A 26,117-nucleotide genomic window follows, 5' to 3' on the forward strand; every position below is an offset into this window, starting at 1 on the left:
AGGACATGCCGAGTCAATTAACCTGCCAACTCCCATCGACCTGCACCAGGACCATAGATCTTCATACCTCTACCATCCATGTACCTATCCAAACTTGGCTTAAACGTTGAAATTGGCCTCGCATGCATCACTTGTGCTGGCAGCTCATTCCACATTCTCATGACCCTCTGAGTGAAGAAGTTTCCCCTTAAGCTTTCACCTTTCACCCTTAACCCATGACCTCTAATTTTAATCCCTCTCAACCTCAGCGGGAAAAGCCTGCTTGCATGTACCCTATTTATACCCCCCACAATTTTGTACACCTCCATCAAATCTCCTCCCTATCTTCTGTGTTCTACAGAATAAAGTCTTAACTTATTCAATCTTTCCTTATAACTCAGGTCCTCCAGACACATCCTGGTAAATGTTCTCTGTACTCTGCCAACCTTACTTACATCTTTCCTATAGGCGGGTAACCAAAGCTGCACACAATATTCCAAGTTAGACCCCAACGATGTCTTACACAACTTCAACATAACATCCCATCTCCTGTACTCACTACTTTGATTTATGATGGGGAATGTGCCAAAAGCTCTCTTTATTGTGATATCTACTAATGATGCCACTTTCAATGACTTTTGGATCTGTATTCCCAGATCCCTTTGTTCTACAGCACTCCTCAGTGCCATCCTGACCATATGGAGAATTGGATTTGTATGTAACCGTTGTGGATATTGTTTGCAAATCCAGTCAAACCCTATCACACCAAGACATTAGATCGGTTGATCTCGTATTCTGCTGTCATATGTGACAGTTTTGATAATCCGAAGTAGTGACATGTTGCTGAAAGCAGATCAATATCGGTTCATTTTAATGACTGGCAGGTTGAGGAATACGCAATATTCCAAATTAGACCTCACCAACATTTTATACAACTTCAACATAACATCCCATCTCCTGTACCCAGTACAGTATTTAGATTTATGAAGGCCAACGTGCCAAAGACTTTCTTTATGATGTTAGAGAACTTGGGAAGTCTTTTTTGTGGCAGAACAGAGGTGTAGTTATTACCTCGCACTGCTAGTGATGTGGGTTCAGTCCTGACCTCCTGTGTGCAGTTTTCACATTCTCGCTGTGACAACATGAGGTTTCTCCAAAACCTCTCATTTCCTCTCACATTCTAAATATGTGATTAACTGGCCATTATAAATTTCCCTTCGTGCATAGGCAAGTGGTAGAATTGGAGAGTGGAGTGGTGGGAGATGAGAAATGGGAGAAGAGTTTACAGGGGAAAGGATGTGATGAAGCTTTGAGTCAGCTTAGACTCAGTGGGACAACTCGTCCTCATCTCTGTCATTTCACCTTAAAAATTACTAACTATAAGACCATAAGATATAGGAGCAAAATTAGGCCATTCAGCCCATCTAATCTGTTCTGCCATACCACCACGGCTGATCCTTCACTGGTAGTCTTGGGTCTTTAGGCCGGACTGGAGGTCTCCATTATATCACGCAGAACAACTGTTAATTCACAGAAGTCACCAGCACATTCTCAACAGCCCGTCGCCTTTTCGATAGATTTGATCTGAAATATTCCCTCCTAACCAACAAGGATACTTGTAGGTAAAGGACTGCAAAATGCATTGAAGCATTTGCTCTCTTCTTGCTGCTGCCATCAGGAAGCCAGTGCAGGAGCCTCAGGGCTCAAACCACCAGGTTCGTAAACAGTTATTACTCCTCAATCATCAGGCTCTTGAACCAAAGGGGACAACTACTTCACTTGTCCTATCAATCAAATGTTCCCACAACCAATGGACTCACTTTCCAGGACTCTTCATCTCATGTTCTCCATATTTATTCTTTAGTTATTTATTATTATTATCCCTTCTTTTTGTTTTTGAAGTTTGTTGTCTTCTGCACCCTGATTGTATGTCCTAGATGGGCAGTCTTTCTTTGACGAAGGGTCTCGGCCTGAAACGTCGACTGCACCTCTTCCTACAGATGCTGCCTGGCCTGCTGCGTTCACCAGCAACTTTGATGTGTGTTGCAGTCTTTATTCGATACTGTTTTTCCATAGAGTTATTGAGTATGCACATAAGAAAATGAATCTCAAGGTTGTATGTGGTGACATATATGTAATTTGATACCAAATTTACTTTGAACTTTCAAAATATACAATTTTGTTTTGCCCTGTCCACAGTGCACTCACTCCAAACTGAGAAAAGTAATAGACAGAAAATAGCTAAAATGTTCTACTTTCAAAGTTGGCAGATATTGTACAGTCCCATACTCTGTCATTCAATCTGAGTTTAAAAATATACTTCGTTCTTTTGCTGCTTCATTGTCTAGGCCAAGCGAATGTGAACATAACCAGATATACACTCTATTTACAGAGACATTTTTCTTTTCTATTACTTCATAAAGAGATACATTTCCTACAGAAAAATAGAATGGTCCTGATAAAATGCAATAGTCATTAAGTGCTAATTCTCTTTACGTCTCCTCGGATACTTCCTAGTTTTCTACGTATTACTAATATTTTCTCTTCAATGAAAGAATAACATAGGGAAATAATTGAGCAGTTAATGTATGAAACACGTCAATCAACTACTTACATCCACAGCCTGGTTATAACTAATCTTGGCTTGTATCATTTCAGGAGAGTCTGTAACACTCGTAAATTTCAAGTTACAAGGATATTGACGATATTTTTTCTGAAAGGCACAGATGTAAAATCAAGAATTATTGTTGACACAAATATAAATACTGAGTACATATTTCTAACAGATTATTTTCAGTGTCAATAAAAAGTTATTGACATGAAGACTAATTCTGGTTTTTCTCCATAGGTTCAACCTAATCTAACAAGTACTTCCAGCAGTACCTAGTTCCAGATTGTAAAGAGCCAAATGCATAAGGGTTTATTGCCATGACAGCCAGTGACAACGTGGGGCTTGCCCTTGGCCGTCCAGCTGAAACATACCACCTGATGAATCCAGCTGGTAAATTTCAGCCAGAATATCTTACATCCAAGAGAAACTCGGAGCAGAATTGCTGAATTTCCTTCAAGACTTGCCACAACACTCCCCAAAAGCAGTTTTGAACTTCAAATAACTCTAAGAAGAGTAAAGTACATTTAGAAGTTACATCCCAATGGCATTAAACAACATTAATCAAGCAAATGATTGATGACCAATTTAAACAGAAATGGTTATGGGAGCGGGAAGCATAAAGGTGCTCCTTGCTGCTGCTGAACTTACATGAGAGGTGACGTAAAGGGCAGGATGAGGTGTTGTGCTCCAAACTGGCAGCACTAGCAACAACCTAGCATATCTGGACAGATAGGCATGAGCCAACTTCCATAAGCAACACTGGTAGGTGCCTCAACTTGCCCCGCAAAATGTGCTTTCGTCTTGCAGATATCGTGTTCAACCTTTAAGGACTCAGTTAGCATCTAAATCTTTCCAATCAATTCCAGAAACTTTGTGATGTAGAATGGCATGAAAGTGGCGCTGGATTTTGTGTTCTAATTGTGTGCTGGCTGATGGTTTTGATTAGCAGGAGCCATTTATCACACTTACCTCACTGAACAGTTCTCCTGCCTTTTTAGCTTGTTCAGCATTTAGAGAACCACTGGTTATCCATCCAACACCACGCATCCAATTCAAGTCAGACTTGTACTGGTTCTGATAAATTTTAGAAAGTAATACTGTATCAATCTTCCCAGACAGGATTATAAGGCAAGACATATTTTTGTGACATAAGCGAGCTTCATAAACTACAAGAGGGAGTCACTGTATTTCCTCTCAACCATCTCCCAACATTAGTTCAGACTTGAAGACTTAGGCATGCGAAACAAACTGCCTTGCTAAAAGAAACTGGGTGACTTCCTCTTCTCTACCGTTGTGTACTTAATATTTCAGTAAATTTGAGTAATCTTGTAAATTTATTGTTGATTAAGCATTGTTTGTTCATTTAAATAATTCATTACAGGCTATATGTATAAATTGATGAATTGCATACATCATCACGCTACCACATAATATGTGCACACCTTGCTTAAAGTAAACACGAAGTTAGACGTGCATTCACGAATGTCCTTTGAATTAGTTTAATATTTTCAAGTTACAAAATGTATCATCTACCCATATCAATGTTTAGCAGAAAGGAAAATTACCACCCCCATGTTGTGTATTCAATAGTTCAGTAATATTTGTGTAATATTGTAAATATATTGTTTGATTAAGCATTCCTTATTTTTTACATATTTCAATATGGGTTATATGTAAAAGCACATAAATGGCATACATTATTACAACACCACGTCATATGTGAGTGCCTCACTAAAAAACACAAACTAAATACAAAAGTTATCCCTGACTCCTGTGTTTTACTTTCAATTAGTTTTGGAGGTACAAAACATAACGTCCCTTCATTCTTCCACTTCAGTACTTTTGATCAGAGTTTGTATTCAGCTTGTTTCACTGGGCATCGATATATTGAATTAACCTTATTAAACAAGACTGTAACACAAATGATTACTAAATTATCGGGCTGTAAAAACAGTATATGTTGTGAACAGGCACCAGAATTGCCCGTCCTCCCTTTGTGTTCATTTTATGAAGGAACAATTTTCCAAAGTTACATGATCCAGGGCTTTGGTTAATGAGTCATGTGGATGAATTTGGGCACAAGCTTTAAGACAGCTCACACTATAAATAATACCCAACACTTCAGAACCAGCTGGGCTCCCTCTTGCATTAGCTCTCTTTAATACATTGGAATATGTGATGACAACTACATGCTGTAAGGCAGGAAACAAACTTTTACTTGGCTTAGAGTTTCCAGATTTGACAACTGCAAAATTGAATAAATAGAAAATTTCACATAAACTGAAATACTATAATCTTGCTTAATTGAATCCATGCTTTTAGCAGGATAATCTTAATGCTGTCAACATTTTAGGGCCATTACAGCTTTGCGCATGTGGTAAATTGAGTCAAACAAGGTTATACATAATTAAGTTAAGGGAGAGTATTCATCAGAGAAATTGGAGTATCAGGAATAAGTTCATAAGACCATAAAATATAGGAGCAGAATTAGGCCATTTGGCCCATCGAATCTGTTCCACAATTTCATCATGGCTGATCCATTTTCATTCTCAGTCCTAAACGCCTGCCTTCTCACCATATCCCTTCATGCCCTGACTAATCAAGAATCTATCAACCTCTGCCTTAAATATACCCAATAACTTGGTTTCCACAACTGCCTGTGGCAACAAATTCCACAGATCCACCATTTTCTGGCTAAAGAAATTCCTCCTCAGATTTGTTCTAAGATCACACCTCTCTACTCTGCAGCGGTATCCTCTGGTCCTAGGCTCCCTGCCCCCAAAGGAAACGTCCTCTCCACATCCATTCTATTGAGGCCCTTCAACACTCAATAGGTTTCAATGAGGTCACCCCTTGTTCTTCTGAATTCCAGTGAGTAGAGGCCCCAATCCATCAAACACTCCTCAGATGGTAACCCTTCAATCCCAGAATCATTTTTATGAACCTCCTTTGAACCCTCTCCACTGTCAGCACATCCTTTCTTCCATAAGGGGCCCAAAACTGCTCACAATACTCCAAGTAAGGCCTCACCAGAGCTTCATAAATTTACAATTATTTGCTAATGTAGAAATGTGAACACGTTGGAAGTGGACACGTGTGTTTTTTCATTGCGTTGAGGTCTTTTCTGCAAAACATATATAGAATCAAGCCAATCCTATCAAGACTTTGATTTCTTCACAATGCAGTCTCCTCTACACCAGAGAAACCAAACCTAGATTGGGTGATCAACTTTGCCGTATATCAAGTACTCATCCCACAGGAGAGACCTTCCGTTTTCTGCTGGTTGTCACTTGAATTCTCCATCCTACTCCCATCCTGCACTCTTACAACAAGGAGCAATTCAAAATGGAGCAACGACATCTCACCTTCAGTCTGGGCACACAGCAGCAGGAAGGAAGCAATACCATGTGGTCGAAGAAATAAGTTAAATTTTCTTTGCACCATAAAGAAACACATCACAACAGTAAAGAACACTATTGAATTTAGCAGCTTGTTGCTTACATTACTTTGAAGAGCATACGCTTTTTTAGCCCATTCGGTTTTCATGTCTCCAGGTAGGACGGTATACTGGTGGAATCGGTGTTTGTAGCCCATGTCAGTGGCCAGACTCTGCGCCCTTTTTGCACGCACTAATTCCAGCATATCCATTGGGAGATGGAACTTTGTCTTGGTTGCCTCCGATTTCCTTTTGTACTCTAGATCACTCTGCAGCTTGGAGGCTTGGATGGAATGGGCCAGCTGAGAGTCACCTGCAACCTCCTTCACCCCAATCAACTTGCCTTTTATCTTCTCATGTTCCTCCTTGTACTTCAGCTGTCAAAGTATTTCGCAAAGAGGTTAATGAATGATGTTGAACTGCCTGCAAAGTGCTTTCAAAACATTGGACCAGATAAGCATCTATGTAAGTGTAAATCTAGCCAAGTGCCTACAAGCAAACCATAAACTTGTACATTTACTGAAACTTGAGATTTTATTCCAGGCATAAAGATAATTCCAGGACGCCACAGTAGTATAGTGGTTAGCAAAACACTTTACAGTACCAGAGACCCGGGTTCAATTTCCACTGCTGTCTGTAAGGAGTTTGTATGTTCTCCACATGACCGCTTGGGTTTCCTCTGGGTGCTCCAGTTTCCTCCCACAGTCCAAAGACATACTGGCTGGTAGGTTAATTGGTCATTGTAAATTGTCCCGTGGTTAGGCTAGGATTAAACTGAGGGATTCCTGGGCAGTGCAGTTCAAAGGGCTGGAAGAACTTATTCTACCCTGTTTCTTAATCAATAAAATAAATAAAACCACCCGTGCTATGAAGCAGTATGATAACATCACTGAGAGGGAATGTTTCTGTCAAGTATGTAGGTTCTGTTCATACTTACTGTTTTTGTATCTATTGTCAACTTTTCTATCTTCACATGAAAGCTGGATTCATGTTGTTTTAAATGGCACCGGTCTTTCAGAGAATCAGTTTGTGTTCCACAGACTTCTAGCAACTTACCACCCCCACCCCCTTCAGAAGACAAATATCCAGACAGATTTCTAGATTTTTGTGAGTTCCGTTGTGGATTTTCTATATGCACATGACCTAAGCATTCCTTGCCTAATTCGGGTGATTCATTACATCACACAATTATATGTTATATTATTTCTGCCAATGTGCTTTACCATGAAGCGCTGCATGTACAACAGATTGGCTTTAACAATACCAAACCACTTACATAACAGTATGAGTGTAGCTCCAGTGATTTACTGAAGTGCTTGCACACTAAAATGTTTTTGCCAAGCCATGTGAGTAATGAAAGGGGACAAAAAGAAGGTTCGATCAAACACGTAGATTTTAAAGAGCATCTTAACAGGAGAACAGAGTTACAGAGAGAGAGGGAGGGTTTGATAAAGTAATGAAGTGAGAATGTGAGAAAGTGGCAAAATGCAGGACAAAGGTGCTGGAAGAGAATCTGAAGTTTAGATCTTTGATGCAACTGTCAAAATCGAATTGCTAAATTCTCGGGATGTCTCAAATCACAGTAGGATTGAAAGTGATCATAAAGATATAGGGAGGTGAGACAACAAAAGAATTTGAAAACAAATTTAAAACTGATCCCCAATTAAGCAAAGCTTTAGTACAAGTCAGCATACCCAGGGATCTGGTGCAAACACAGTCCAAAGTTCAAAGAAAATTTTATTATCGAAGTACATATATGTCATCGTATACAACCCTGAGATTAATTTTCCTGCAAGCATACTCAACAAATCTATTGAATCATAACTATAACAGGATCAATGAAAGATCAACCAAAGTGCAGAAGACAACAAACTATGCAAATGCAAATATGAATAAATAGCAATAAATAATGAGAACATGAGATAATGAGATAAAGAGTCCCTAAGGTGAGATCATTGGTTGTGGGTATGGTCTCGACACAAAACATTGACTGTATTTTTTCCCACAGATGCCGTCTGGCCTGCTGAGTTCCTCCAGCATTTCCTTTGTCAAATTGGTTGTGGGAATCTGTTTTCTGTAAGGCTGGACACAGCTTGAAGATTGTTGGATCTCTTCAGGTTTGCAAGCATGAGAACAAGAAAGGCCTGCCAGGAGTGAGATAGACTGAGGCAAGTTTGGAGGTAACAAAGATAAGGATGAGACTTGGGTGTCTGATGACATGTGGATGAAATAGGATAATGATATGAATGTGAAAGTAAGCAATGTCTGAGCTGTCACAGAACTGAGCACTGAATGTCGACAGTAAAGTTGCAAAGAATCTGCTTCAGTTTCAAATTGGGTCAGTAGGAGGGGAACCAATGTTTGTGATGTTGGTCAAGGGTGATGGCTTCACTCATCCAAATAGTTCATTCTGAGAAAATTTCTGCTAATCCAGTCCTGGGAGTCAGCCACACTGCCCGGGGGCAGTGAATGGCTCAAAAGAGGCTCTGCTGGCTTTCATGACTACAAAATAACATTTTGGAGTTACTTCTATATTGACTTTTATATTGTATGTCTTTTTAAAACAAGCTCTTTTTATTTTCAGATAAATTAATTTTAAGTGGCAATAGGGAAATAATGTTTGCAATATCTAGTCTAATAAAGAAAATTCAGCATAATACTTATTCAAATTTGAGACATTAATGGTGTGTCAATTTGCTCAGAATATATCACTTACATCACTTGCAAGATCTCTCTTTGCCTTAGCTTCCAGGATGGCTATAGTATCTAGCCGCAGTTCAAAGCTTTTGTCTTTCTCTGCCTCCCAGTGACTCTTGTAGATTTTCTTGATGAAAGACAGATTTTACAATAGTTTCAGTTAATTGTACCCTTTGCTAATTAGAGTTTACATCATTCAGGTAGAGAAAAGAAACATCAGGAACTCATCTGGTTCCTGACTAACCCCAGGTAAGGCTTGATTTAAGGTCACTGGGGAATTTGCACAGGGAGTTTCCTGGTTTCCAACAGTAACACAAGCTGGAGAGCCAAAATTATACCATTCTTCCCAAGTTTGTATACCCCTTACAAGATTACAGTAAAAATACAGAAGCACAATGGGAATTCACTCGTCATCCGTGTTTGTGTCTTCCTACCTTCAAATATAAAATTCAACCTTTCAACGCAGGAGCCAAGTGCAATTAAAATTAAAATGGTCAGTTCTAAAATCTAACCAAAGCCATATAATCATTATTATTTTGCTTCTGGTCTGTGGAGAGAAAAACACAAGTGAAGTCCATTATGCCTGGACTTTATTGGGCTTATCTCTGTAATGAAGTGCCAACTTATTTTCTCCATTTCTCTTATCTGCTTGTGCAGTGCGCTAGATGTGACCAAGCAAGTATTTTTGTTCCCGGGTACAGCATTCCAACAATGAATTATTTGTGCACAGAAATTGCTCAGATTTATATGTTAATTTATACATTTTTAATTATAACAGTTAATCTGCTGCAGTGTCACTCACAGAACTGCCAATTTAAAACCACTTCTCGCTGAAGTTCAGGTTCTGCACATCTCCCAAACTTAAAATCCATTTTGTTTTTCTCGTCTTTTTCTTTTCTGTTCCACTTCCGTGCCGCCATTCTCTCTCTCTCTCCCTCTGACCATTGTGTCTTCCCCACCCACACACACCCTCAAAATGAAAACGCTGCTTCCCATTGTGATCCCCGGAACATTTGTCTTTTAAACACACTCGTACAGGACTCGGTGGCACGGCACTGTACAGCTCTACTTTGAAGCACTCTGTGGAGAGTGGACCATCTCCTCCCAAGGAACAGCACCATGTAAATAGAGCCTCTTACAGATGACCCCAGCTAAATTCTTGGGGCCTGACACAAGTGAATACCATCTAATTCCTTTTCCTTAAACTCAGTCGTTATTCGGAGGACACCCACTGCCAACTACCTGGTGCCATCCCAGACCCTCCACAACCTTCTGATTCCCACCCCCTTACTGGCGGCCCCGTTCTCCCACGGGTCTCAGGCACAAGTGAGATTTCAGGAGCAAACCCCTGGCCAAAGTATCGTTCCCTCGGGGTTGAAATATCTAATACTTGAAGTCATGCATTTAGGCTGGGGTGGGGGGGTGGCATACGTTCAGAGGAGATGTGTGGGGAAAAGGGAGAAGTTTTTTTGTTTACGGTGAATGGTGGGTGACAGGAGCGTACTGCCAGGAATCGTAGTGGAGGCAAATATGGAAGAGGAATTTAAGAGGCTCTTAGATAGCCAGATGAATGTGTAGAGATTGGAGTGACATGATCACATGGTGGCACAAGGAATTAGTTTAGATTGGTGCAGTTCCCATTCCCCTGTTCTGACATGTTGATCCATGGCCTCCTCTGATGCCACCTTCAGGGTGGAGGAGCAGCACCTTACATTGCTTCTGAGTACCTGATGGCATGGGTACCGAGTTCTCCTTCTGATAAACGAATCTACACACCCCTTCTTCTATACCCCACTCTGACCCTTTACCTCTTGTCACCTGCCTATTGCATCCCATTGGGTCCCCTCCGCATTCCCTTTCTCCTATTGTACACTCTCCTCTCTCCCTCTCCAGTCCTTGACCTCTCCCACCCACCTGGCTCCATCCATCACCTTCCAGCTAGCCTCCTTCCCCTCCACCCACCTTTTTATTCTCAGTCCAAAATGTTGATTATTTACTCTTATCCACAGATGCTGCCTGACCTGCTCAGTTCCTCCAGCATTGTGTGTGTGTGTGTGTTGCTTTGAATTTCCAACATCTGCAGACTTTCTTGTGTTTAGACTGGCATTTAATTATTAGTTTAATGAGCTTGGCACAGCCAAAGGGTCTATTCCTGTGCTGTATTGTTCCGTTCTACGATAGCTCTCTGTGCCACACAGCCCTTCAACACTTCTCAAAGCAATAGCAAAGAACTTCTAAGCCACAGTTTCTTTAATTACTTTGAATAAACAACACTGCTTTTGTTAGTGATCGTCCACGTAAAGCATTTGTGTTTGCATCAAGCTAATTAGCACAGCTGTTATAGTGCTGAACTAGTGCTACAGATATCACAAGTTCAAGCCCCAATGTCATTAATTGTAGGAAGCCATGAAATTATATCATAAACTCCAACTATTCCATTAATGCCTTAGAGAAATTAAAGTTTATTGATACTAATCTGTGACTTAATATTCCTTGAGTTATTGTCAGAAGTGACCTCGCAATCTATCAGTCCCTTCCGAGAACAAAGAAAAATGGACAGAAAATTTAGCCTTACTACAAACAGCGAGATCTCAGGGAGAAATAATACCATACACTTTGAGTTGGCACGGTAGCTGCCTGCAACCGCCTGCAAGGAGTTTGTATGTTCTCCTCACGACTGCGAGGGTTTCCTCCGGGTGCTCTGGTTTCCTCCCACAGTCCAAAGGCATACCAGTTGGTAGGTTCATTGGTCATTATAAATTGTCCTATGATTGGGCTGGGGTTAAATCGGGAGATTGCTGGGGAGCCCAGGTTGAAGGGCCAGAAGGGCCCATTCTACGCCGTATTTCAATAAATAAATAAACATTTTCACCAGAATACCATTCACCTATTTTTCTCACCTGTACTCAGGCAAATTCTAAAATCTAAGTAATGAATCATGGAACAAAAGTTGAACCTAATGACACCCAACTTATAATTTCAGGTATTTTAAATAATTTGTTACTTACATTACTTAAGTACTGAGCGTTAGCCTTGGCTTGCATGAACAATGGCTCATCTTTGCTGATGCTGTACTGATGAAGACTCTGTTCGCCCACTGCCTTGTATGTTAGCTGTGTATCATGGACAAAAAGCACAAAACATCTCTTGAATAAAGTGGTATCTATCCTTTGCCAATGCTAAGTGCAACAATTCAAGACTTCAACACTAGAAAACTGTTTCCAGTATTTTCTGTTTTTATCTCAGATTCTCAGCATCTGCAGGTTTTTGTTATTTTCATCTTTCCTTTATATGTTCACAGTGACTGGGGCAGAATAGACTCAGGATTTCTGCTTTTGAAGTACTATAATTACGCGCATACAGTACTGTGCAAATGTTTTAGGCTAGGGTGCAGCTAGGGTGCCTAAGACTTTCACATCGTACTGTATTTGTCAATGTGGAGCTGAGAGAGAGAGTTTGTAAATCTGGCAGGAGCAAAGGACGTTGGGAATGGCGAAGTTGGAGTGCTGCGGGAGGGGTGGGGGACAAGTGACAGAGAAGGAGTGGCAGAAGCAGAGGGTGGCACGGGTGAAGACACACCCAGCCCTGAGACACCAGGCAAGGTCATTTGATTCCAAACAATTGATTTACTGATCATTACAGAATGTCTCTCTGGTGCTTCCCACTCCCTTCCCCTTTTCCCAACCATGATTCCCCTCTCGCTGCCCCCTTCCCACTCTCAGTCCACAATAGAAACCCATATCAGAATCAGGTTTATCATCACTCACATCTGTCATGAAATGTGTTTTCTGAAGCAGCAGCAGTACAGTGCAAAACATAGAATTACTACAGTAACTATGCAAAGGTCTTAGGGTCTTTGAATCTGTTAGAGTTCTTCGAGGAAGTAACAAGCATGGATAGCAGAATGGCTGACAGGCAGGAGGCAGCGAGTGGAATTAAAGGGGACCTTTTCTGGTTGGCTGCCAGTGACTAGTGGTGTTCCTCAGGGGTCAGTATTGGGACCACTACTTTTCACATTGTTTGTCAATGATTTGGATAATGGAATTGATGGCTTTGTGGCTAAGTTTGCGGGTAATACGAAGATAGATGGAGGGGTAGGTAGTGCTGAGGAAGCAATGCGATTGCAGCAGGACTTAGACAAATTGAAAGAATGGTCAAAAAGTGTTAGATGGAATAGTGTGTTGGGAAATGTGTGATAATGCACTTTGGGAAAAGGAACAATAGTGTGGACTATTATCGAAATGGGGAGGAGGTTCAAACGGTAAAGGTTTAGAAAGGCTTAGGAGTCCTTGTGCAAGACTCCCGGAAGATGAATTTACAGGTTGAGTCTGTGGTAAAGAAGGCAAATACAACGTTGGCATTTATTTCAAGGGGAATAAAATATAAAAGCAAGGAGATAATGTTGTGCCTTTATAAAACACTATAAGTCAGTCCACACTTGGAATGTTGTCAACAGTTTTGGGCCCCATATCTCAAAGAGGATGTGTTGTCATTGGAGAGAGTCCAGAGGAGGTTCACACGGATTATTCTGGAATTGAAGGGGTTAACATATGAGCAGCATTTGGCAACTTTGGACCTGTACTCACTGGAATTTAGAAGAATATGGGGGGATCTCATTGAAACCTACTAAATGTTGAAATGACTAGATAGGATAGATGTGGAGAGGATGTTTCCTCCTGTGGGGGTATCCAGTAATAGTGGGCACAGCCTCAAAATTGAGGGGTGACCTTTTAAAACAGAGGTAAGGAGGAATTCTTTTAGCCAGAGAGTAGTGAATCTATGAAATGCTCTGCCACAGACTGAGGTAGACGCCAAGTCCGTGGGTATATTTGAGGTGGAAGTCGATCATTTCCTGATCGGTCAAGGCATCAAAGGATATGACGAGAAGGAAGGTGTATGGGGTTGAGTGGGATCCGGGATCAGCTGTGGCTGAGCAGACTCAATGGGCTGAATAGCCTAATTGTGCTCCCAGGTCTTAGGCACCCTAGCTATTTATATGTGCCTAAGACTTTTGCACAGTATAGTATAACTGTCCAGGCTTGACAATCAATAAACTGATATAAACACTGAAATTTTAAAAAAAATCTCAAAAAAATGAATTTATGGATCCATTGTTTACCACTATTCTCTATTGTGCCACCTGGAGGAGGCAGGCGGTACTGAAGTTACACATTCTTTATCCACCTCCTTTGTGTCAGTGATCATTAATTTCCTTCAATTTATAAAAGGCAAAATGATAACACAATAAAGATACTTGAAGTGCAAGAGATCTCTAGTGTTGTGTTCACATAAATACCTTCACCTATTCCTTTGTATGACAGTCAGCATTGTTGAGGAGATATATTTTTACATCAGTGGGCTAGTGGAACTAACTGCATTCAGAACTGAAAGAGTTCAATTTTAAGCACCCAGTTACCTGCACTAAATTTATGTATGGAACTATGAAACACAATAAGAAAAAAAATCAGAAACTTTCAGATGTTTAGAAATAAACACATGAAACTTTTTCTTCCAAACTTTTCTGGTTTGATCATCTTTGATTATGTCAGTGGCACCCGTCACTCTTTGAAACACAGCAATTTTTTTTTCATAAGTGATCTCCCTCTGCCAGTGCAGTACTCACATCACTTTGCAAATCTTGGCTCTTCTTAGCATGAATAATCTGTGGAGTATCTGCCACACTGGTGAATTTTAACGCATCAACTCTCTGTCTGTATTTTTTCTGCAAGTTAAAAGAACGTACAATTTAATCTCTGACAACAGTGAACTTACTCTTTAAATCAGCATAAAAAACAGTCTGTGCCTGATTCTAGTGAAATGTTAACCAAATGCATGCTAGGGTTTATGAAACCAATTTACTATGATCACATTTGTTTTCAGTCTTTTCTTGATTATTGCTATTTGAAATATTACTGCTATTTCAGGACCATAATATCATTAAATGAAGATTCACTGTTAGCAAGTAGAACCCACTTTACCAACAATTATCTCACTGTCTGATATGTCTTCCATATTTATTTTTACATGGCTGCCCCTGTGTTTTGTATCAGCCTGATAATTAATCTGTCCCTGCAGCATAACCTGCCACCCGGAATGTAAAGTTATTATCCTGTCTTGCTGATAGCAAGGTTTCATTGCTCCTGGCAGATGAAACATAGGATTCCCAAGCAGCCAATATTGAAATCCATACAGTACTGTGCAAAGGTCCTAGGCACATATATACAGTATAGATAGCACAGTACTGTAGTAATTTTATGTATTGCTCTGGACTACTGCCGCAAAGAAAAAAACAAATTTCATGACATATGCGAATGTAAACCTGATTCTGATATGGGTCTCCGTTGTGGACTGAGAGAGGGAAGGGGTTAGCGAGAGGTAAATCATGGTTTGGAAAAGGGGAAGGGAGAGGAGAAGGGATGGGAAGCACCAGAGAGACATTCTGTACTGATCAACAAACCAATCGTTTGGAATCAAATGACGTTGCCTGGTGTCTCACGGCTGGGTGTGTCTGCACCCCTGTCCCTGGCACTTCTTTTCTGCCACCTGTCCCACGCCCACCTGTGGCACTCCACCCTCATCATTGTTTGCACCCTCCAGATTTACAAACTGGATCTCCACTCCACATTGACAGATATTGTGCTAAGTCTTGTGCACCCTAGCTATATACATGTGCCGAAGTCCCTAACACAGTACTGTAAATTAAGTTGAAATTGTACATGGCCACATCCTAATACTGTTGATTATTCTTTACACCACTATATTCCTATTAAGATCCAAAAGTTAGAGAACTGGGGTTATTATAATTGTTTATTTTGTTATCAGTACCCTTGTTCAAGTTTTTTGTTATTGTTGTCTTAGACATACTTAAATAGGTAGTCAATCTTGTTAAAGTTAGCTTTTTGCAGCATAGACAAAGACAAAGACTGAGTGAGAGAGAAGAAAACATAGCCCAAGATAATGCTAAGATTGATTAAAGTTAAAAGACTCTATATCTAATTTGGGAGGCAGAGTGGAGATACATCTCTACCAAAGGACGTGTAAGGCACTCCTTCCCTCGGCTAGCTTGCAGGCCACCCCTGGGCGAGGTGTGGCACCTGCTTAGCTACCTCCCCTCCATCAGGGTCACGTGAAGCCATAGGACCAGGTGTGGATGGTCGTATGAGCAGCTAGTGTATATCACAAGTCCTGGTTATGCGACCACTGACGCCAGGCAGACAATCTCTGAAGAGCACTGATAATGGCTGGGGTCACCCGTCTTGTAAAGACACTGCCCAGAAGAAGACAATAGCAAACCAGTTCTGTTGACAAATTTGCCAAGAATAATCACGGTCATGGAAAGACCATGATCACCCTCGCCATACGACAAGGCACATAATGATGATGCTATCTAGTTACCACAAAAGGGAAAAATTCAGAGCCCTTCTGGCTATTCTGTGGTGCACAGACCATGGTATCCAGTTATGTTATATGGATCAGAATGCTGGACAATATCCAGTAACATGAGGAAACGAATTGAAGCAGCAGAGATGTGGTTTTTGAGGAGGATGCAAAGAATATCATGGATGAAATGAATATCTAACAAGGATGTCATGAACAGAGCAAGTACAAAAAGAGAAATAATGTATGAGATCATGAAAAGGCAAAGTAACTTCATTGGACATGTGATTAGGAAAGAGGAGGTAGAATGCATGGTAATTATGGGAAAGATTGAAGGGAAGAAAGCAAAAGGAAGGCAAAGACAAATGATGATGGAGACAGCAGCCAGAGAACTGGAAATGAATACCAATGAATTTATCCACTTGACCCAAAACAGGAGTGTGTGGGCCATGGTAGTCAAAGCTCAATCTGGGCATGGCACCTGATGATGATGATAGACCATGGATACAGTGTGGTGTTATTCTTCTATTATAACAGATAGTCCTACAACTGTCTGTATACATATAACAGAATATCATAAAGGTGTAAAATTGCAATGTTGACATGGTACAAACAAACACGGAGAAACAATGCTGGCTTCGTAAGTGTTGTGAAAAGATGGAATTTTGAGCAAATAGCTGAACATGAAATGAAAGTAATGGTGCTGGCACGGAGGAGATTAGGAAGTGAACTCGAGAGTTTGAAGAATTCACAGCAATGCCCTAAACAGCAGGTTAATCTGGCCGCAGATCTGCCACATCCTTCTTTTAAAGTTTTCCTAATGTGAAGCTTTAGTCCCACAGTCATAACAAGGTTGGTAAGTGATTGTTAAAGGACACAGTCTTGCTGATATTAAACAGCGATCAGAAACATTAAATCTAACCAGCAGACCAAGTGTCAGGTCAAGGTCTAGAACAGCAGCATAAATCTAGCCACTACGCTTCAATATTAATCGTTCCGCTGTGGTTACTGTGAGGCTAAAACCACAAAACTCTCAGTTTTTTCTTAAAATAAAAGTATTCATGATTACCCCAGATAAAACTGATTTCATGATCAAAAAAATATGCTCAATTATCCCGGATAATGGTATTTTTGCATTTTCTGTCCATGCCTATGTTACGTGGCATTTTATTTTGTTTCAAAAAGATCCGATGCATTCTTCATCAAACCCATTTCACAAACTCCTGTCAAATAAAAACATGCAATGCAATTGGGCCTTTTTATCCTAAAAGAACCAAGGCAGGGGATGGACTAAATTGATGTTGTCCCTTAAAATTCTCGTCAGGGTGCTGTTATTATTAGGAATCCAGGAAATTGCTTTAAGTATGATAAGTAAGATACAGGAATTCACATGAAGAAACATTTCAGAACTTGTGACGTGAGAATATACAAATATTAGGGGCCAAATCTATGACTTTAATGGGATCATATTTATGTGCCTTAAAAAAAAGCACAACCCTTCAAAACTGACAGAATATTTGCACATTTCCATTACTTTATGTGATTATCTTGATCATATTTCCTAAAATTTTTGAACTCGACCCACTAAGGCAGATTTCGGGTCCAACTGTAATTTAAAACATACTGCCACACTCAGTTGGGGTATCATCCAGTGCACATAATGAATTTAAATCTGAACAGGAAATTAAGCTCACTAACATCAGCCACAAATGTCTCTGTGCTTCAAAGATACTTAACATTAATTCAGGTAAGCTTTCCTCAATGGCTTCTAGAAGGGCACCTGTTGGCAGTTTAATACTCTGACACGGTAACAGATCGAAACACAAGTGAAAACAAACCGTTTAACAATTATTGATTTTTCTCTCATCCTCAGAATAAGTACAGAAATTATTTACTTTATGTGAAAATAGTGTACTCAGAATCAAATCAGGTTTAGTATCATCAGCATATGTCAAGAAATTTGTTGTCTTTATGGCAGAAGTACAATATATACATGCTTTTAAACATAAACACAAGAAAATCTGCAGATGCTGGAAATCCAAAGCAACACACACAAAATGCTGGAGGAACTCAGCAGGTCAGGTAGCAAATATGGAAAGGGATAATCAATTGATGTTTCAGACCAAATCCTCCTTAAGAAGGGTCTCATCCTGAAACATCAACTTTTTACATTTTTCCATAGATGCTGCCTGACATGCTGAATTCCTCCAGCATTTTGTGTGTGTTGCTTATAAGGATCATTTCAGGTTAACCAATGGTAATATGTCAATTGTATTCATTAATCCCAAATTAGATTTTTGTTAATATCTTATCTACTGTTTAGTAGTTCCCAATCTTTCAGAATGAAAATATTACTTGTTCACATTCAATAAAATATACATCCCTCATTATCATTTGAGGATGTTGTGGGCCACTCCATTCAACGTCTCAGCATTGTTGGCAGCCCTCCTCTTTCAGGATTCTTGAGCAGTGGCTACCTGAATATATTTTTATTTAGCTTTACTTCTAATGTAAACTTCCCAACAATTGAATTTTCAGTTTAGCTTTTCTTGTGATCTTATCACAACTTTATTAAAGCCTCAAAGACTAATATGTAGTCTTTGCAAGTATTTCCAAAGGGGTTGATGTACCAGACACTGGGATGCAGATCACTTCACAGTCATTACTGGCTGTTTATTCCCAGCAGTCATCAGAAATCTATAATCTTGTTGGGTTGTACCGTGCCTTCTAAAACATAGCCAGTTACTAGCAAGTCCAGAAGTGCAATGTATGTGGGGAACAAAATTTTTGTTTGGTACTGTTGGATTTTTGGGTGGCATATGGAGATACATCTCTACCAAAGGAGATGCAAGGTGCTCCTTCCCTCTGCTAGCCTGCAGGTTACCACTGAGCAAGGTGTAGCACCTGCTTAGCCCCCCAAATCAGGGTCATGTGAGGTCATGGGAGCAGGTGGTGGAATGTCGTATGAGCAGCCGGTGCATATCGCAAGTCCTGGTTACGCGACCGCCTACGTCAAGCAGACAATCTCTGAAGAGTATTGATAATGGCTGGGGTCATCCGTCTTGTAAAGACACTGCCCAGAAGAAGGCAATGGCAAACCACTTCAGTAGAAAAATTTGCCAAGAATAATCATGACCATGAGACCATGATCGCCCACATCAGACGACACGGCACATAATGATGATGATGACTGTTGGATTGGAATGTAGAATTGTTGTTTTTCTTGTATTAATCCTGTAGTTTAACTTTCCGACACTTGTGTGTATTTTTATGTAATCACTTATGTATATATGATTTTCAGTAAATTTCCCAGTAACTGCAATAGAGTTGCCTCTGTATTTTTCTGGAAACCTTTTGGTTTCAGTCGCAGATATCATATTACTTGAATCTGACTATCTCATTGGTCATCATCACAGCTTGTCACACCAGACAACCAGCCACTCTCGTGTTGTTTGGTTGATGTTCAGCAGGTCAGTGGCAGCTAAATCAGGTGAGGGTGGGCAGTTGCGCAGAACGTGTTCAATGTTCTGCACCATTTCGCCACACTCACAGGATTCGCTGGTCTTTAAACCCCACTTCACCATATTGTCTCCCGTCCTACAAACTCCCGCTCTCGCTTTGTTGAGAGTGCACCACTTCCGTCTGTCAAGCAGTGCCCTGTCTGGCAACATTTCTGTGGGGTCTTGCACTGTATTGTTTGGTGGGGTTCTGGCTTCTGTTTGTTGCCAGAGGTCAATCCTGTATGTTTGGGGGGATGTTCCGTGCAGTAGTTCCTCCACTGTTGCAAAGCTTTTCCTCGATTTTAGGCGGTTGGAAACTGGCACATGATGGTGTAGTGGGTGCCGTGGATCCGAGTTCTGTTCACCTTTTTCAACTTTTCTTGTAGTGTGTCTTTGGATCTCTGGGAGAGCAATGCCTGCAAGTCTGTAAATGATGTTAGTGGGCGTGGCGCACAGTGTGCCCGTGATTATTCGGCAGGCTTCGTTAAGCAGCGGGTCTATTTTCTTCGCATGGGCTGATCTGCCCCACACAGGTGCACAGTATTCTGCAGGTGCATAGCAGAGTGCTAGGGCAGTTGATCTAAGTGTGTGAGCATTAGCTCCCCATTTCGTGCCTGCTAATTTTTTCAAGAGAGAATTGCGAGAGCCAACTTTCCCTCGGAGTGTTTGGATGTGGGTGGCAAATGAGAGCGTCTTATCCAGTGTCACGCCCAGGTAAATTGGAGTCGGATGGTGTTGGAGCTCCTTCCCACACCAGAAGATCTTGAGTTTCCGAGCTGCTTCTCGATTCCTCAGGTGGAATGCACACACTTGAGTTTTTGATGGATTTGGGTTCAGAGACCATTTTTCATAATACTGCTTCATTGCTTCGAGGACTGCTGTGCGTCGTACTTCAACTTCTTGGAAGGAGTTAGCTTGTGTTGCTATGCATAGGTTATCTGCATAGATAAACCTGTGTGTGTTAGGAAAGGCTGGTTGGTCGTTCGTGTAGATTAAATAGTAGTGGTGCCAGGACTGATCCCTGTAGTAGTCCATTCTTTTGTGGACACCACCTGCTCTTAATTCCATTCATTTCCACATAAGATCTACGATTTTCTAGGAGGCTTCTTATTACTTTGACTGTGGTTTTGTTCTTTAACATTTTAGATAATTTCAGGAGAAGGCCTCTGTGATTCACAGTGTCGTATGCTACTGTTAAGTCAACGAGTACTGCCCCTGTAATTTGTTGCATTTCAAAGCCGTCCTCAATATACTGGGTTAAGTTCAGGACTTGACCGCAGCAAGGGTGGCCTGGCCTGAACCCGGCTTGGTCTGGTGTTAGGAGATCTTCGACTAAGGGGGATATTCTTTTCAGTATGAATCTCTCGTAGAGTTTATAGAGGGTGCAGAGCAAGGAAATCAGTCTGTAGTTTTTAGGAATGTTTGGGTCTTTATTGGGTTTTAGGAGAGCAACAACTTTGGCTCTTAAGACCATAAGACAAAGGAACAGAAGTTGGCCATTCGGCCCATCGAGTCTGCTCCACCATTTTATCATGAGCTGATCCATTCTCCCATTTAGTCTCACTCCCACGCCTTCTCACCATAACCTTTGATGCCCTGGCTACTCAGATACCTATCAATCTCTGCCTTAAATACACCCAATGACTTGGCCTCCACTGCTGCCCATGGCAACAAATTCCATAGATTCACCACCCTCTGACTAAAAAAATTTCTTTGCATTTCTGTTCTGAATGGGCGTCCTTCAATCCTCTTCTCCACTTTCTCGGTATCTTTAATGATCTTAGGCAACAGTTAAAAAGGGACAGAAGCCAGTGGAGTGCTTTAGGTCCAAGATGTTTAAGGAATTCATTAAGAATCCCATCTATGCCAAAAGGATCTTATTGGTTAACTGTTATGAATGGATATTCTGTTGATCTCTAGTCTTGTTTGAGAAGACCACAACTACTTTTTAGTCTGCTTTCTTCCTTCATTTGTCTTGATGCCTCTCTTTCTTCCTCTTTGTAAGATTTAATAAAAATACAGAGGCAACTGTACTGCAGTTACTGGAAAATTCACCAAACAATCACATGTATGTACAAACATACATGAGTGATTATTTAAAAATACACACAAGCAGCTTAAAAGAAAAACAAGTTAAAATACAAGAAAAATAACAATTCTACACTTCAGTCCAATGGTCATCATCGTTATGAGCCATGTCGTATGGTGTGGGTGATCATAGTCTTTCCATGACCATGATTGGTCTTGGCAAATTTCTCTACGGAAATGGTTTGACATTGCCTTCTTCTGGGCAGCATCTTTACAAGACAGATGACCCCAGCCATTATCAATACTCTTCAGAGACTGCCTGCCTGGCCTCAGTGGTCGCATAACAAAGAATTGTGATGGGCACCAGCTGTACCAGCCATAAGCAACAACATTTATGCCTCATTCTTGACTTTGGAATAACCCTTGGATCACAAAGGCATCAGGATTCAACAGAACACATTGGCACAAACTTTCTTTTACCATTTTTATTAGTGGCATCCAAGCACCCATGGTATATCAATTAATACTTCTGCTAAAGTAGAATTATTATCAGCGGAATTTGTTTTCTTCAAACCGCTACGATACGATGCATTTTAATTCTAGCCAGTTTGTTTTCTCACCTCACTCAGAATATCTCCAGCTTTCTTCGCATGCTCCACATCCAGACTTTGATCTGCCTCCCACCCTACTCCTTTCATCCATGTAAGGTCTGCTCTGTACTTACTCTGCAGTTTAAAATTAAAATTAAAATAATCTTTGTTAACAACCAAAATCTTGTTAATGAGACAAAGATAGGTATACATTGTGCAAAACACAGAATCTCATGTTCAGCCTTTCAACTCAAGTGGGCCCCACTCTTACACCACTGAAGTCCTTTACAAATCACTGCCTCAGAATATATCACTTTCTGGTATTGGGCTGCCACCTACAGCCCGTTACTTGATTTGGTCTGATCAGTGCTGATTTAACTGATCCCGACAATGATAAAGGCAGTGCAAGTGCTCTTAGCAACCTCACAATTGCATGGTTTCCAGTTCTTAATTGCTTGTCTCTGACCCTTGCTGGCAAGCAAACGAGCTGTAGTCCAGAGGCTCCACCGTCAGCATCTCACTGTTCTTTATGTGAGAAGCTGGTCAGTCAAGTGTAGTGATGCAACCAATGCAACAAAAATATCCAGCTTTAGGAAGGCAGCAGGGACCTCACAGGAAAAATCCATGTATTTATCAGGATGCTCACTGCACTAATGCACTATTTTTACCTACAACTTCCAAATAAAAACACAATACCCTTCAAATAGCCAGTGATTTCTATACAAATAAATAAAATGTGCAATCTTACAGTGAACATCTAAAACAATAGCTAAGACCATAAAATATAGAATTAAGCTACAAACAAGAGAAAATCTGCAAATGCTGGAAATCTGAGCAACACACACACAAAATGCTGGAGTGACTCAACAGGCCAGGCAGCATCTCTGAAAAATAGTACAGTCGATGTTTCGGGCCGAGACCCTTCAGCAGGTCATGCTGAAGAGTCTCGGCCCGAAACGCCAACTGTACTCTTTTCCATAGATGCTGCCTGGCCTGCAGAGGATTAAGCCATTCGGCCCATCGAGTCTGCTCCGCCATTTCATCATGGCTGATCAAATTCCTCTCAGCCCCAATCTCCTGCCTTCTCCCCGTATCCCTTCATGCTCTGACCAACCAAGAGTCTATCAACCTCTGCCTTAAATATACCCGATGACTTGGCCTCCACAGCCACCTGTGGCAATGAATTCCACTGATTCACCACTGAACTTTGACCCTTCTTTAAGAGGAGGTCAATTTTCCACTCTCACAGTCCCACCTCGCTCTGTAGGCCATGGGCTTTCTTTGCCCATTTCAGCTTCATATCTTCAGGCAACAGTGTGTAGTCATGAAGCCTCGTTCTATAGTCCAAGTCACTGGCCAAAGCCTGGGCTTTCTTGGCATGAGTCAGATTCACCATGTTCAACGGTAGGTGGAACCTATTACACGTCTCTGCAAAGCTCTTCTTGTATGCTACCTGTTGTAAACAAGAAAAGAGACACAAATCCAAAAGAAGCATTAACACAGGAGTGAAGGCACTGGGTTGTAAAGTATGTAACTTGGAATTTGAAAGGCATCTTTTTAGGTACATAGCCTGTAGTGGGCCAATAACACTTCAACAGTTGGCTCACCAACTGGTATAGATTGGTGTGGGGATGGGAGATACATTTATGACCATTGATGCATAGGGAGATGTTGGATCAAGTTTATAATTAAAAGCAACACATACAATCAGGCAGGCTGCATCAATGGAAAAGAGTAAACAGTTGATGTTTTAGGCCGAGGCCCTGCTTCAGGACCTGAAAGAAAGGGGGAAGACGCCTGAATAAAAAAGTAGGGGAAGGGGAAGGGGGATAGCTGGAAGGTGAGTAAGAAAGGTAAAGGGATCTGATAGGAGAGGAGAGTGAACCACAAAAGAAAGGGAAGGAGGAAGGAACCCAGGGGGAAGTGACAGGCTGATGAAAAGGTGTGAAAGGACAGAGTTTACAATTAGTACACACAGAAGTAGAATAAATTTCTAAGCTTTTAACATTTTTGTAGTTATGTATTAAATACATGAATGTATTACTTGCAAGTTATAAATTAAGAGTGTATTACAACCAATGTAACAACATATTCATCACCATGCAAATTTTATTTCAATCCATTGTATGAAAATGCATCTTTAGCAACTATAGATCATAAGCACGATGCAATGTCAATTTGAAGGAAAATTCAGCCCTTCGATAACTGATGTGTTAATCCATTATGATTTTAAATTGCATATTGAACTGAGGTAAATAATGAGATTTTGATTTTTCTTATCTAATATACCTCACTGCTCATCTTGGAAACCCGCAGAGAATGCAGAGTCTTCGAATCATACACTTTGCTTCTCATTGCTTTGCCCTTGCTTTTCTCATATGCCTCTTTGTATTTTATCTTTCAAACAACAGGAGAAAGAAATTAAATTAAACATGTGGCAGTTGCCTGGTGATAAAGAGTTGAAATAAACGATTTAAACATGTTCGCAATCTTGTGGAGCTAAGAGATGTCCATTTTCCTTCATGTGGTGTCTAAGAAGGAGACACGTGAACAAAGCTACAGCCTATTTATTTAAAACATGTTAAAGTAGCAGGGAATGAAATGTCAGTTATTTATTAAACAAATTGTGGACATTAAGAACATAGCCACTTCCAAGAGAATTTGCTATTCCACATGCAAGTGCAAAATTTACTGAAATATGTATCAGCATCTGAATGTAATAAATAAAGCAAAAAATGCCAAGGTGCTTCACAAGGGAACGAGATGATGGAGGTGTGGGTAGGTGCTGTTGGTTATTAGAACCCTGACCCACAAAAATAAATGCCAAAAGCCTTGGTCAAAGGTGCCTATAACAAAAGGTAAGGTGAGGTAAGGCGTTTAGGAAGGCAATTCCAAACCGTGTAGCCCAGTCAGAAGGGTTAGGACACAGCAAAGGAAATCGGGGCAATGCAGTGTTGGGATGAGGCCACAGGTAAGAGCAAGAGGCAGGCCTGGGAGGGAATAAGATACAAATCTGACCCATCAGGGGACTGCGGTCCAACATCAGGCAGCACAGACCTTGAAGAATTGGGATTGGGTACTACAGTCTGTGTAGCTTGGAAAATGAAAGATTAACCATTCCTTAACGTACAAAGGGGATGCTTTCATTAAAGAAAACTTCAGCATCCTAATTTCAATATGATGGATTATTCTCAAAGGATTCAAAGTACATTTATATTCAAAGTATGTATGCAGTATTCAACCCTGCGATTTATTTTTTCCACAGACAGACACGGAACAAAGAAAGCCATGGAACCTATTCAAAGAAAACCAAAAAAACCTCAACCTCCCACGCAAAAAGCAAATCACGCAAGTAACATGATTTGCAGAGAACTTGTTACAGCAAAATAATGTCATCACAATTGAGCTCTCATACCCAATCACTGCAACCGGGACTCCATACTTCAGGAATGATAGTGGTCAAATCGAACTTCAGATGAGGATTCAGTAGCAGATGGGGTGAGGACAAGATGGAAGTGTGTAATATTGGAGAGGAGGGCTGGGCTGACTTCAGGAGGAAGACAACATTGGGGTGGCATTACAGAGCATGAATCATGAATAAACCCCTCCGTTTTAGTCTATAACTTAATTGGATAATGGCTGCTCTGTTCCTTGCCTCCATTTACCCAAAGCCAATTCACATCCTTTCATTTTTTTGCCCAACAGAAAGAAAAGTTTGTGCAGCCTCCATTACCATGATGAAGCCGTCATTGATAGCCATTTTGGAGAAGGTGATTCCAGATTTTCATCTCCTCTTCTGCGACAAAGGGCTTCCTAACTTTTCTTAATGGAGAGGCTTTAAGATAGAACTCCGTTGTAAACTAGCTGAGCAGCAAATTGACTGTCTCTGTACCAACCCT

The 26,117-nt window shown here is 40.8% G+C and overlaps 1 protein-coding gene across 1 annotated transcript in view; it reads right to left on the reverse strand.

Annotated features, from left to right (window-relative positions):
- Nucleotides 1-26,117, reverse strand: part of nrap (nebulin-related anchoring protein) — a 113,997-nt gene that overhangs the window by 41,949 nt on the left and 45,931 nt on the right. The window contains exons 16-24 of the mRNA XM_072239570.1: nt 24,508-24,615; nt 23,474-23,671; nt 22,249-22,353; nt 14,347-14,445; nt 11,732-11,836; nt 8,743-8,850; nt 6,092-6,403; nt 3,560-3,664; nt 2,594-2,692 (exon numbers count right to left, since the gene is read on the reverse strand). Of these exons, the coding sequence (XP_072095671.1) occupies nt 2,594-2,692; nt 3,560-3,664; nt 6,092-6,403; nt 8,743-8,850; nt 11,732-11,836; nt 14,347-14,445; nt 22,249-22,353; nt 23,474-23,671; nt 24,508-24,615 (1,239 nt within the window). The remainder of the gene's footprint in view (nt 1-2,593; nt 2,693-3,559; nt 3,665-6,091; nt 6,404-8,742; nt 8,851-11,731; nt 11,837-14,346; nt 14,446-22,248; nt 22,354-23,473; nt 23,672-24,507; nt 24,616-26,117) is intronic.

This window comes from Mobula birostris, chromosome 21, assembly GCF_030028105.1.
Source record: "Mobula birostris isolate sMobBir1 chromosome 21, sMobBir1.hap1, whole genome shotgun sequence".
NCBI lineage: Eukaryota > Metazoa > Chordata > Chondrichthyes > Myliobatiformes > Myliobatidae > Mobula > Mobula birostris.